At 39.4% G+C, this 14,642-nt stretch overlaps 1 protein-coding gene across 3 annotated transcripts in view; it reads left to right on the top strand.

The window, feature by feature from the left end:
• The first annotated feature begins 765 nt into the window (after window positions 1-765).
• The window catches only part of LOC130928540 (gastrula zinc finger protein XlCGF57.1-like), a 31,392-nt gene continuing 17,515 nt past the window's right edge, over window positions 766-14,642 (top strand). For 2 of the 3 annotated variants that reach the window (XR_009066698.1, XM_057855230.1), the window contains exons 1-3: window positions 766-1,171; window positions 5,402-5,470; window positions 12,004-12,114. Coding sequence is in view for 2 of the 3 variants with exons in the window: in XM_057855230.1 (XP_057711213.1) it covers window positions 1,036-1,171; window positions 5,402-5,470; window positions 12,004-12,114 (316 nt within the window). In the remaining variant the exon portion in view is untranslated. The remainder of the gene's footprint in view (window positions 1,172-5,401; window positions 5,471-12,003; window positions 12,115-14,642) is intronic. The other variant, XM_057855231.1, reaches the window with a different exon arrangement.

The raw sequence follows: 14,642 nt of genomic DNA, 5'->3' as shown, positions 1-14,642 counted from the left end.
TATGAAAAACGCATAAATGTAGTTTGTTGGATTTCTTTCACCCATCCATTTGACAATGTTACCAATAAATTCATATTATTTTAATAATGGAGTTTTATTTTTCTCCTATATTGCACTCAATATAAAACATGTATGATTAGTCACCATTTTGTAAGAGCATACGTCACTATTTGTAAGACTGCCAACGGCCTCGGGTTGACAGGTATGTCATCCGCTACGATATTAACTCATGTTAGATAAGGGATTATAAGAGCTCATAATCATTATGATGTTACTTAAACATTACTCTGTAAAAATGCATTAGCTAATGTTAATTAAGTGACCCTTATTGTAGTATTGCCTAAGTTGTACTTCTACAGTGTTTTGTGTTGACCAACATGTAATTTAGATGTTTAATCGTGGATAAATAGACCGATAATGTGAATGAAAATAATACAATCGTTCGATTTCATCCCTGCTGACCGCCAGAGGGCGGTGCTGACCGCAATGAATGATTTCTTTGAAGAACTACACTTCCCAGGATCCTTATAGGCGAAATGACAACGGCACAATCCCACTGTTGATTTTTTTTCCCCGAATAATGTCAAAATACAGATTGACTTGTATAAGAGAAACATTTTTATCCTGAAAGGAAAGTTGTAATTTGGGCTGTTTTTGTTTTTGTTTTGTTTTTTTCCGAACTAGACGGGTTTTACGGTGTGATAGGGCTGGAGACTCTCTTTCCCATCATGCAATCCTGGTCGGAAATGCAAAAGATAAGACTGGCCTATGTGAGACGTATGTTTCTTTGTTGTGGAACGTATGTGTCTTTGTCTGTGGCTTGGTTTTCCTCGGTTTCAGTCACTTAACTAAACCGAAGTCTCGACGACGTGTTTAGCTTTAGCCACATTACGGACTCAAACATCAGTTTTCAAGTCTTACCACTCAATGATATTTTGCGATCTATTTTTACCCTAGCCTAGCCTAGCCTAGCTGACCAATTGCTAACAAAGCTGCAAGGCACGTTGTCAATCGTTCAGAAATCAAGTCAGGAAAATGTCAGCGAGAAGGACACCGGCTGCAGTAAAGTTCCAGGAGGAACTTTGTGGAGTAAAAGAGGATCCCCCACATCAGCAACCCTCGACTGTGTGTGAAATAATGCACGCAAAGGTTGTTCTTCACAGACCAGAAGGTTGGTTCACGTTCGATGATACGTATTGTATATTGTACATGACGGAAGACCGATATCGGTGATGAGAATTCATTTTTCATGATAAAAGAAGTGCTGTCAAGGCATTCGAATTTTTAATAGCATTTTACATAGTTAACTGATGGTTAACTTTTCTGTGTGTGTGTGTGTGGGGGGGGGGGGGGGTGTATCTATACAGTATGTATATTGATCCCCCCGTTTCCCATGACATCACTTATCGCTGTTAATGGTATAAAAAAAAAATTTTTTTTTTAAAAGAAAGAAAAAAAATGTCACCCCGGTGTTGTACCGAAATCTGCGATCCGTTAGAATCTGTGACGAAGGAAGACGATGTTGCCGACAGCCTCGTTCCAGCCTCATCTGTGGAGCGGCTCGATCGGTTCACGCGAGGATTGCAAGATCGCGCGAGAATAGCGGGTATTTAAAGGTAATAAAACAGCAACACTTTGCCTTTCAAACCCCGCGTATTGGCCAGCTTTCTTTTTGACAAAGATTTTAACATGTATTTTACAAATTAAATGCCTCAATCATTTTTTTTTCTTATGAACATTTTTCTTAGCTTTATCGATGTTTTTTTCTCAAGTTAAAGCACCACACAGAAATTAATTAATTTAATTGTGTAGCAGGATTTGTGTATCATTCGTATTAATTTATTAGAGGTGTTTTAGCTCATTTCAATTTCTTTTATTTATATGGGCTATTATTTATTTTATTATGTATTTATGTTTTCCAAATGTGATGTAGTATTCATTTATATTCTATATTTTATGTTGTATTGTTTTAGTTCCTATTTGAATATTAGTTCCTACTTGTTTTGTTGTGGTAGGAGCGTTTTGTATTGAACAGGGGGGTACTGATGCGCCGAGATTAAAAGCAGAGTTGATACTGTCCTGCTGTGTTGGTTATTATTATAGACCCCAATCATATGACGTCACAACTCCGCCCCCCTGACTGGTGCCGCCATATAGACCCCAATCACATGACGTCACAACTCCGCCCCACTGACTTGAGCCGCCATATTGTCCGTCAGCTGGTCGTGTTTACACATTACCGTGACGTACATTCTGTGTTTTTCTGCTCGTTAACATTAATAATCAAAATGGTGAAGGCGTGTGTGGCGGTTGGTTGCAGTAACAGAGAAGATAGACGGAGAGACTTGAAGTTCTACCGTATTCCGAGAGACCCGAATAGGAGAGCGAGATGGACTGCTGCAATTCGACTAGAAAACTGGGCACCAAACAATCACCACAGACTATGTAGTAGTCATTTTATATCTGGTAAGATGCCTTTAATATATATTTAGAGGGTTTTGGGCTGACAACCATAATTAAGATCATTGCGAGGCTAATCGCCGACAACATACAGTTTCAAATTCAAGATGTTTATTTCTTCCACCATCATTATTTTTTTTGAATAATATTTAGCTGGTACCAAGTGAAAGAAGCTGGCCTCGTCTATGGATCATCAGTTAAACAGGGTGTCCAAATTTTTTGCAAAGGGGGCCAGATTTGGTGTGGTAAAAATGTGGGGGGGGCTACCTTGGTTGATTTACGTAGAACAATATATTTAAACAAATTTTAGCAAGCCCTTTAGTGTGTCACATTGGTTATATTAATAATTTCTTTAAATTCATAATTTCAACAATCTCGCCTTTGTGGCATTCTCTTTCGACCCTCAGGCTCTTGCAAAATACTGCTGCTGTGAAATTAAACTAGCTTCAAGTTGCTTTAATTTCTCGCTGCGTATCTTCCCTGTCTTGTCATACATGTCAGCGTGTCTTGTTTGGTAATATCACGTCACATTGAATTCTTTGAAAACAGTCTCTTTGAACATGAGGCAGACACAGTTGTTGCGTATTTTATTGAAGAAATAGTCCAATATCCACCTATCCTTGAAGCGTCGGCCATCACAGTCAACTTTTTTTTTTTTTTTAATTGATTGTGGCCATTTTAGAAAATTGGAAGTAAAGAGTCACGCGGGGTAATGTTGCTTAGAGCAGGGGTCCCCATCTGCCGGGCCGCAAAGAAAAAATGATTTCATAACGACCGCATTCTGGCCGAATTAACCCTGTGCCCCTGCTTAACACACCAATATCTCTGTCTACTCTAGATATAATACTACGGGATAGATTACAATGTTGTCATAGAAGTCCATTGATTGGACTGCTAGCAGTACATCTTGTTTGTGTAAATAATATATCTATGTACGCTTGTCCTCGATAATAGCGTATTACAAGGCCGCGGCGCAGCACATTTGTTCCCGGAAATAATTAGCCCCCACACGAGTGAAGATAATAGGAAAACAGACGTCTTTGGAAATATTTTTACGGCGAAAAGGGCACCTGACGAGCTTACAACCTCGAAGACCCACGAACTGCGAAGGAGTGGATTCGTGACCCGTTTGTGAATAAACAGAGAGATCGCAAATGACGGCGACCTTATTAAACGTAACCTTATTATACGTACGTTTGAAACAACAACTCTACTGAGGTTCTGGATTAAAGTCATTCTGGAATATCCTGACATAGTGACGAGAGCGTTGAAAACCTTGCTACAATTTTCAACATCGTATCTTTGTGAAGCGGGCTTCTTAATTAATGTTTAACGACAAGGCCAAGTCGTTAATGGTGAGAGCGGTGTGCAGCTGTTGTGTGAAGCTTACATCAGGCATGCAAACTTGCCACCTTTCGGCGAAATTTCGCCGTTTTGAAATCAAAATGGGTCATTCTTCTGAATCACGTAGATCCGAGGAGAAAAAAAATGGGGCGGGGGGGGTCAGGGGCGTCTGTCAACGAGCGAGGGAAACTTAACTTCAAAACTGTAGTCCATGCTCAAAACTACACTCTAGTCCGATGACCTAGACCTATCACCGCCACTCTCTTCTCGTGACAACAAATGACTGACAATAGTGAGCACAGTTAGCACCAATCAGCAATGAGGAGGCGGAACCCCTCCCCATCCCAGCTTCTCGCCCGGACCCGTTGGAAATTGCGGCAAGGTAAGGGATTAATGTCAAAAATGGTTAACTTCTTAAAGCTAAAAGTTTGAGTGACGGCCTATAATAGTCTTCATAAATCATTCAGTCGTGTTGTTCGATCAATTCCTGCGCTTGTAATGGTGTCTATAACACAAGTATTCGCTTAATTTCTTGATAACTGACTTCAGATAGTCCTCGATATTTCACCGCCTCGTAGAACGCGGTTACTCGAGGTAGCGCTAACTGCGGAGGGGCTAACTAGCGCCTTTCACACAGGGCTTTGTAAGTAAAGTTAGCGAACGTCAGTTGGAATCTGAATTGTCGCCAGTTGGCGTTGTGACAAGTTATTTAAGGCCCCTTTGTAAAGCGCTTGTCAACGATAAAAAACAAAAATCATGAGCAATGAGGTAACTAGAGTGATGAACTAGTGCCTTCCATACAAGTCATGTTCAGGGCTTTGTCAGTAAAGTTCTGAATGGTCACCAGTTATTTTTGACAACGAGTTATTTAAGGCCCCTCTATACTTTCCGATAATTACATAAAGGGAAGAGTTTTGCCTTGTTGTGGAGGTCGTTTCATTCGTTTAGCCATCGAGAGTTTATCAAACCTGAGAGCTCCGCTACAGGTTGCATTTGAAAGTACCCCCATTCCCGCGTTCTTCGTACACACCCCCGTTCATAAAACAGCCTACAGGTGTACGTCTGTTTATCCAGTATGATGCCCTATCAATCGAAGTTAAGGACCATGGGACTAATTGCTTTGGTTGAATGTAAATAAAGTTATGATCACTACAGTTAATGCTTTTGAAGACTTGTATTTTTTTTTTATTCTACAGTGGGGAGAACAAGTATTTGATACACTGCCAATGGGAAAACCCATTGGCAGTGTATCAAATACTTGTTCTCCCCACTGTATCTATCTATCTATCTATCTTACACATAATAGTTAAGTGAATGGAATTTATACTGTACCTGTACATTTATATTTTATGCTGTACAGCTGTTCTCTGCTTAATGCAAATGGGACATACTGTATATTTTATAATTTAGATTTTGTTTCATTTGATACTTAATGCGTCTTATATGTTTTGATTTCAGGATGAGAGATTGACTTGTATATGTTAAATTATTATGTACTGTTTTTAATTCGAGATGTCTCTGGTTGCACTATGAAATGCACTTTTCTGCGCATGCCGTGTGTCCATGTTACTTTGTCACCTTTTTCACCCCTAACCAGTTTGCATGCCTGTTACATGGCAGGATGAATCTGAGGAGGACTTTTCTACAAGTCCTTCCATGATCAAATGTAAGTTAATATTCCTTTCTTTCAAGAAAGTTTGTAGTGTTTACTTTGGAATCGCTGCATTTGCGCATTTTGCGGCTATGTTTAACGTTACGCGCATGCGCAGAACCGCATCGTTGCAATTTTTGATGGGTTGCAAAATTTGTCAGAACACCAGTCCGTGAAAAAAAGACCCAAATAACACCGGTCTGTGGTGCAAAAAAGGTTGGGGACCCCTGGCTTAGAGTGCTGCTCTTAAATTTTTTAAAAACTTTCGTGAGAATAGGCTGAGTTTCTGTGGACAAGATAGTTGTAGATATCAGGGTAGCAGATGTCAGGCAGAGACGGCGAAGACAGCGGGTCGAAAAATATCGATTTAGGCATCAAATATGGATCTGGCGAATGGATCGACCAAAGCTTTTCCACATAGCGCCTTTTATGCAACACATCCAATGAGTTTACAGCGTCTGAAAGCACCGGGGCTTCCATGAATTGCACTGTAAATTGCACGATAAATTGAGACCATTGAGAATACGGACACACAATGACGGACAATATGGCGGCACAATACAGCGACACGTCATTGTGTGACGTTTGTGATTGGGGTCTCTTGACCGTCAGCTCATCGTGTTTACATATTATCGCTACGTACATTCCTCCTATTACTGCGTGTTTTTCTGCTTGTCTAAGGAATCACCGCCTAGTAAACGAACCCAAAAACCTTCCTGACAATCGTTAACATTGATTAATCAAAATGGTGAAGGCATGTGTGGCGGTTGGTTGCAGTAACAGAGAAGATACACGGTCATTTTAGAAGTTGCTGTGTGCCCATTGTTAAAAGGGCAAATCTCGAAAGCAGCACGGTTTGTTTATCTCTCGGTCCATGATGCGTTTGTGTTGACAACCGTCAGAGAGCGGTGAAAACATCAATATGATGCCAACACGGTCGCAGACATCATCAGACGGAGAGTACAAAGCTCGTCGCCAGGGTCGCACAGTAAGAAGGTGAGCGCAACAACAGGTGTTGTGCCGAAAAATAGCCGCCCTGCGTGAAATGTCCCCCCTAACGGGAGCGCCCACACGGAAACTACTTTCTTGTACCGTGAATATGTACTATTTTACTCTGCTTGAACTAATAAATGTCATACATGTGTGATTGTCATTGGGATATGGTCGTGAAAACCTGTAGACTAATACATTTCTGTTCAAAGATGGTTATGTCCAGTCCACGATTTGTTACTAAAATACATTACTAATATTTTGTGTAATTTATTGATTCCAAACTGATCTTACAGTCGTAAATCCATTACTGTAACGCGTCCATGAAAACATTTGATGTTTTCACGTCAATAAAGCGTTATAAATAAGCGCTCCCGTCAGGGGGGACATTTCACGCGGGGCAGCTATTTTTCAGCACACACCGGCCCGTTGTCGATCAAATTTCATTTTACAATCGTGACAACGGCGATGCTCAGCTGACCAAATGTCGGTTTATATTCGGGCCGGTGCCGATTTTGGGTACCCGACTCCTCATCGTGACATAAACTGGAGTTTTATTGGAAATTTTGTGGTCTCAGGACGAGCTCTGACTCACGGGACGGGACCGGACGGGAGAAAACATCGGTTTGGGCATCAAATATGGATCTGGCGACTGGATCGACCGAAGCTTTTCCAAATAACGGCTTTTATGCAACTCATCCAATGAGTTTACAGCGTCTGAAAGCACCGGGGCTTCCCTAATTTGCAAGCGAATCCACCTTTACAAACTACGATCACTAACAATACGACACACAATGACGGACAATATGGCGGCACAATACAGCGATCACGTGATTCACACCAATCATACCCCAGTTTATGTCACGATGATGAGTCGGTTACCCAAAATCGGCACCGGCCCGAATATAAACCGACATTTGGGCAGCTGAGCGTCACCTTTGTCACGATTGTCAAATGAAACTTGATCGGCGGTTCGACAACGGGCCGGTGTGTGCCGAAAAATAGCTGCCCCGCGTGAAATGTCCCCCCTGATGGGAGCGCTTATTTATAACGCTTTATTGATGTGAAAACATCAAATGTTTTTATGGACGCATTACAGTAATGGATTTACGATCGTAAGATCAGTTTTAAATAATTAAATTACACAAACTATTAATAGTGTATTAGAGTAACAAATCGTTGACTGGGCCACATAACCATCTTTGAACAGAAATGTATTAGTCTACAGGTTTTCACGAACATATCCCAATGACAATCACACAGGTATGACATTTATTAGTTCAAGCAGAGTAAAATAAAACATATTCACGGTACGGTCCCGTCAGGGGGGACATTTCACGCTGGGTGGCTATTTTTCGGCAAAACACCTGTTGTTGCGCTCACTTTCTTGCTGCGCGACCGAGGCGACGAGCTTCGTAGTCTCTGTCTGATGATGTCTGCAATCGTGTTGGCATCATATCATCATGTTTTCGCCGCTGTCTAACGGCTGTCGACACAAACGCATCATGGACCGAGATAAACAAACCGTGCTGCTTTCCAGATTTGCCCTTTTAACAATGGGCACACAGCAACTACTAAAATGACCGTTTATCTTCTCTGTTACTGCAACCAACCGCCACACATGCCTTCACCATTTTGATTAATCAATGTTAACAATTGTCAGGGAGGTTTTTGGGTTCGTTTACTAGGCGGTGATTCCTTAAACAAGCAGAAAAACACGCAGTAATAGGAGGAATGTACGTAGCGGTAATATGTAAACACGATGAGTTGACGGACAATATGGCGGCACCAGTCAGGGGGGCGGAGTTGTGACGTCACGTGATTGGGGTCTATAGCTGTGCAAACACCCCTGTAATGGTGGGCAACCACTAGAGGACGACATACACAAATCACTAGTCGGATTAGTCATTTGTTTTAACATTTATTCATTTATTTCAATTTGTATTTCAATATTTTTCATTCATTTGAACATTTATTTCATTCTTGCACTCTCGTTCCCCTTGTAACTGAATGAAATAATTTTATCTGTCATTGGCTCATCAATCTCGATGGACGAGGTTTGAGTTTATCAGGTTTGAACAAGTTTGTAAATGATGCTCAGTAGAGCTCGGAATCTTTGGGCACCTAACGATTCGATTACAATTCAGAGGCTCCGATTCGATTATAAAACGATTATTGATGCACCCCCCTCCTTTTTTTTTTTTTTTTTTTTTTTTAAATGTTTTGTACATTAGTTCCAAAATTGTTCAGAAATACTCTCAGGCTAAACCAAACTACTATTTCAGTATCAAGTTAACATATAGCAGTAAACAAATATACAAAAATAACAGTAAATAAAAAACTCCAGTCCCCATTCTGTATCAGCAGCTTTAAACTACATTCAATTAATTTAATGTTGTGAATCAACCGTAAAGTTGTTAAAATTGCTCCCGTTATTCCATAATTTCCCTTTTGTCTACTTTCACATGTGAAAGTTTTAAAACTATTTTAAGGATAGATTCAAGTCAATATTTTACCGATTTAGGAGTATTTTAGATAAAAAGTTAATTAGGTTTGCTTGGAAGGTTCGCTACAACAGCCTTGCAGGGAAGTGTACTGCTTTAAGATGGCGGCTGTTTACTAACGTCCGTATCTAGCTTTTTGTAGGTGTGCTGCTAACGCTACCGAATCTACATTGCATCTAGTCCTATATAAATGATATCTACCGTAACATTATGTGGATGTACTTTGTAGCAGCTTTTCGGCAGCAGTCAGGTATGTTGTTATGTTTTTTTATCTCGTGGCATGAGTTGAGCTAGAGCTGTGAGTTGAGCATTGGCATTACCCGAGGGGCCGGGTAATGAGAAGCATGATGTTTAGCTACTCTCGCTCCGTTCCACATGAACACAGTGTGTTGTACTTTTACTTGGCATATTTCAATAATCGGAATTTGGATGTTCGTGAATCGTTCTCAAATCTTCCATGGCCGAATCGCGAATAATCTAAGAATCGGAAATTTTGCACACCTCTAATGCTCAGGGTCCGAATTTTCAGCGTCATCGTGTTCTGCTAAGTCTAATAAATCCCGAGAGAGCTCGTCACAGCAATCACTGCCATTTGGTGAAGGTAAAATAAAAAATAATTTTATTTTATGCAGTATGGGGGAACAAGAGTGCAAGAATGAAATAAATAGAAAAATAAATAAATATGCATGTTGGAATAAATAAATGCTGAAATAAACAAAATGGAAATCAATAAAATGTGAAATATATGAATAAGAATGTAAATAAGTACATATATATTGAAATTTAAAAAATAAATATTGAAATAGAAGCATTTTAATTATATCTTAATCAAGTATTTAATTTTTGCACATCTGGATCGCCATACAAAGCCGTCGAGTCGCACATGGGAGGAAAAAAATGCCAGCACCTCAGTGTTTACAGTGTAATAAAATGAGTTCTTTTCTTTTTCATAAATTGTCGCAACATGTTTTGGTCTTATATTTTGAAGGTCTTAAAAAGCATTCAATTTGACTTTTAAAATGGTGCTATAACCCTGCAACAGATTTAATCATCAATTAGTTGTTGCAGGCTTGGCTCAGTGGGTTAGAGTTGTGAGCCCTGTTCAGATTTATTTTCACTTTCTGTGGATTAAATTCAAAATGGAAACCGTGTCGAATCTGAAGTTTTGCAATGTTTTAGGCATTCATTTCAGAACGTAAAACCCATTCATTTGCTGCTCTACGCACATAAGCAATATATGGCCTGGGCTCTTTTATGCTTTATTCCTTTTTAATGTATTTTATGAGACTGTTTATGTTGTCTTTCTGATTTTAACCCTTACATGCACAAGTTACTGAACCCTACACTCTTCCATAAGTGGGTCAAAAATGACCCATATTAGAACAAATGTGTTTTTATGCCATTTTGGTGTACAATAATCACTTGTATATTAATTAGTATTATATTTAGGGCCACACAAGAATGATTTCGTGCTTCAAATATCTTTATGATTCAATTAACATTTTTTTTGAGGGGGGGGGGGCCCTACCAACTCATTCTGTTGGCCATGATTTGGACACTTTCTTCTTCAGAGGACACATAAGTGGAATCTTATGAGTCAGGTTAATCCTGTTCAGTTGGCTTTCCAGGTGGACAACTGTCACTGCCAGCTGAACAATAGTCTGGGTCCTCATCATTAGAAATTTTGGACACTTGAGTCCAACCCTGTCACTGCCTCTCCATCATCCAATATCTGTAGGACCATTTTAGCTGTAAATCTAGCAGCTATGACATTTTGGATAAGGAAATATAACAGTAGTGTTTTCAATAGATCAATATGTAGCTGTTTAAATAAATACACACGCACACTATACTATATATACAGTAATGTTAGCTAACCTAGAATAGGTTCAAATCCGATTTTTTCGTGTTTTTCCGACTGGACTGAACGGAAAAAGTCGCATAAAAGGGGACCATTTCAAATTCGATCAAGGTCAATTTTGTATGTGGTTAAAATCCCATCCGGGCCACATTTTTCCAGAATGTGGCTGGGGTCCAAACTGTCAAGTCCCCCAAATTGGAATTCATGCAGCAGTTAACATCAGCAAAGGGCGAGAGGGACCGGGTGCTACGGTAGCGGTGCAGCTGTGCATTAGCGTTAGCGCCTAGCTTGATAGCGGCTTTTGAGGAAGGAGCAGACTTGACAACAGTCATAAAAAATGAAACGGGTTGAGGATAAGCCTGACAATGCTCTGTTTTCTCTCTGCTCCAATGCTCTTGCGCATGCGGGCCAGTTGGCTCAGCGCATTTCGGACTGCGAATTAGAGCGCATGTGTGATCCTTGAACAAGCTCAATGGACAAAGGCAGTCTGAATGGATACGCCAAAAAAAACAGATTTGACAAAAAATCGGAACTGTGCATTAGGACCTGCGGTATGAACCTCGCCTAAGTTAGCTAGCTAGTTATGAGGTAGATTACTTTGTTGGTGAATAATAATGAAAAGAGTCATGAAAGACACAGACAAAATACTATATGGACATAATACTTACAGTACACGTATCAGCTCTTGCTGTGTAAAATAATCTTCTTAAAGGAAGTCACTTTTTACATAACTAGTCTTTGTGGTCCACGGTAAATTGATTCCTGACAGCCAAAGTTGATAAAAATGAAAGATTCCCATTGGATTCCATAGAAAATGCATGTGGGTCATTTTTGACCCACCTGTGGAAGCTTAGGGTAGTAATACAAAAATGACAATTTCTTCAAATGTATAAAAAAAAAAATCATCAAAAATTTGAATGGCATTATATCAAAAACATGTTTTTTGAGGAATACCTGGAATATGAATTGATAACAATTTTTCATTCCGAAGATATTTCAAGAAAACCTCACCGGGTCATGCATCTAAGGGTTAATGTGGTGTCAAGCACTTTGAATTCATTTGTGTTGGATTGGATGACAACAAAACACGAATAAACCAAAAAATGGGCAAGGAGGAATTTTCTCCAAGAGAAAACAACTTTGGGGACACAAGTTTGCAAATGAAGAAATAAGATTTGTTTGTGGTCTTGCAGATCTATATGTTAGCCAAGCCCCTCGTGTTGAGCACCAGGAGTCTGCATGCATCAAGGGGGAGGAGGAAGAATCGCCATACATCAAGGAGGAAGAGTCCGTTCTCATTCAAGGTCATTCCAGGCATTTTTTTTTCTTAAGATGAGGCAGAAATCAAATATGGTACCTTCTCATAACTACAAAAAAGGTCTTTCAGTCGAATATAGTGGATTTGCATCCTGCAGCTGTGCAATGGACTCATGAACCGACGTAAGTTTTGCGCCACGGCATCGATGTGACTATTGTTTGCAGATAAAGAATTCTTTCTATGAAAACAAATTTGCTTTGTTTGAAGTAATTACATGATGTAGATATACATATTACTAAGCTTGACAACGATAAACCGATACGACCGGATATCCGGTTTTACAGGTAAGAGATACAGGTGTATCGATAATAAAGTTACCATTCGACAGTAATTAGCCATTAAATATTCAATGAACCGATAGTAGAGATAGAATTCGGCTATCGCGAGCACAAGAATCGGCTTCTAATGCCTAGTTCAATGCATTGCTTAATATGATAATAATTTTGCTTTTACTTCACATGCTCGTCGCTGTCATTAACCGATCGTCACGGGCGTGCCATAACAACGCGAGAGCTAAAAAAAATACTGTAACTCACGCTCCGTAGCGTTTTCTTCACAGCCCCAAACGAAACTAGTAATGGCAACGAAGCAACATGCTAAAACAATGGACAGTTTGTGCACCACGCCAGCGACGTGCAGCGATTGATTTTCAACGCACCCAGGAAAACTAAAGTCGGACTTTGAAGTGACGAAGGCAGCCAGATCTGTTCGCATGGGACAGAGCTAATGTGAAGTGTGAAGAGGTACAAAGATTGTGAGTTTTTAACCCTGAAAAAAAAAAAAACACTACAATGGTGGAAATGGCGGCATATGGTTTCCACGAAACGCAGTCTATTTAAACATGAACATGTGGATCAGTTGATCTTCCTCAAGAAAAATCTGCCCTTCAAAAAAGCTAGACAGTGATGAGGAATAGAAAATGTGGAAGCACAGTCATAAGTGAATGACTTTGCTGTGTAAAAGGTTAAAGTAATAATTATAGACCTGTCTGCCTAAAATGTCATGTTTTTATTCCCCCAGTTATACCAGTGGCGAAGCATAATTTTTTTTTTTTTTTTTAATGATAACACTAGCAGGTTTAATTCTTTTTTTCCAGAGCTGCTGCATATAATTAATATTTTTTGCTTGTAAGATGTTTACGTTGAAAGTTTGCACTTAAATTACTTACCTATTGTTTTCAAAACACCAAATATAGTAATTAAATTACTGCACTTTATTGTCGTCTGTCACTGGAGTTTTATTTTATTATCAATCCCATCAACAAAATGACGGTCATATAGTAAGTTTCATTTTTTTTCCCTAAAAAAATAAAAGATAACATTGGTATGAAATTTTGTTGTTCAATTTTGCTATTAGAAATATGATCTTTTTTATATGTTTAAAATACTGTACGAACACACACAACAAATGTTTACTATCGTATCGTTTTCACTCTGTATCGAACCGTATCGTTCTTAAACTGTATTGAATCGTATCGAATCGCTCGGCCTTAAAAATGTATCGTCATTTTAATCGAATCGTAACCTGTGTATCTAGATACATATCGAATCGGCTTCATGCCAGAGATTCCATCCCTACGTATTACGCGCAACTACAAGTATAGAACAGACCCTGAGTAGCACAAACAAGAACGTAACGCTGTGTCAGACACACTGACGGCAGACATCTGGTCACTCCAACCACACCAAATCAAGTGGAACATTTACTCATACGGGTGTGATAATTAAAGGTTTGTGAAATTTTATATTCTTTGATTATTCGCGATTAGGCCGCTAAATATTCGAGAACGACTTACAAACATCCATATTCCGATTATTTAAATAGGCTAAGTTAAGCAGGTCTAAAAAACAGTCAGCGCTGTCTTTAGGACGAAATGAGGAACGGACCCAGAGTAAACATCCATCACAACTCATGCCACGAGATAAAAAACTGCCAAAAGACACTACAAACAACGCCTAGTTGCTACAAACTTCGCCCACATAATGCTACAGTAGATATCAGATGTATGTAGAAGAAGATGCGAAATGACAGACTCCCCGGCGTTGGTAAACATCCTGCCATCTTAAAGCAGTAGACTTCTCAGGAAGGCTCTGTTGTAGCAAACCTAATTAACTTTTTATCTAAAATACTCTTAAATTGGCAGAGTCTTGAATCTATCTTTAAATGATGAAACAGTTTTAAAACTTTGACATGTTGAAAGTAGACAGAAGGGAAATTATGGAATAATGGGAGCAATTTTAATAACTGTAACGGTTAATTCACAACAATAAATTATATGTTGTTTAAAGCTGCCGATACAGAATGGGGAACTGAGTATTTTATTTACTGTTTTTAACTGTTAACTTCATACTGAACTAATAGTTTATGTAAGCCTGGGAGGATTTTTGTACTATTTTTGTAACTAATGTACGAAACATTAAAAGCAGGGCGTTGTGCATGAATAATTGATTTACAATCGAATTGTACCCTCTGAATCGTCATCGAATCGGGAGGTGCCCAAAGATTCCCACCTCT

The sequence above is a fragment of the Corythoichthys intestinalis genome, chromosome 13 (assembly GCF_030265065.1).
Source record: "Corythoichthys intestinalis isolate RoL2023-P3 chromosome 13, ASM3026506v1, whole genome shotgun sequence".
NCBI lineage: Eukaryota > Metazoa > Chordata > Actinopteri > Syngnathiformes > Syngnathidae > Corythoichthys > Corythoichthys intestinalis.
Note: the sequence above shows the minus strand (reverse complement) of the source record. Positions and strands in the feature narration are given on the sequence as shown.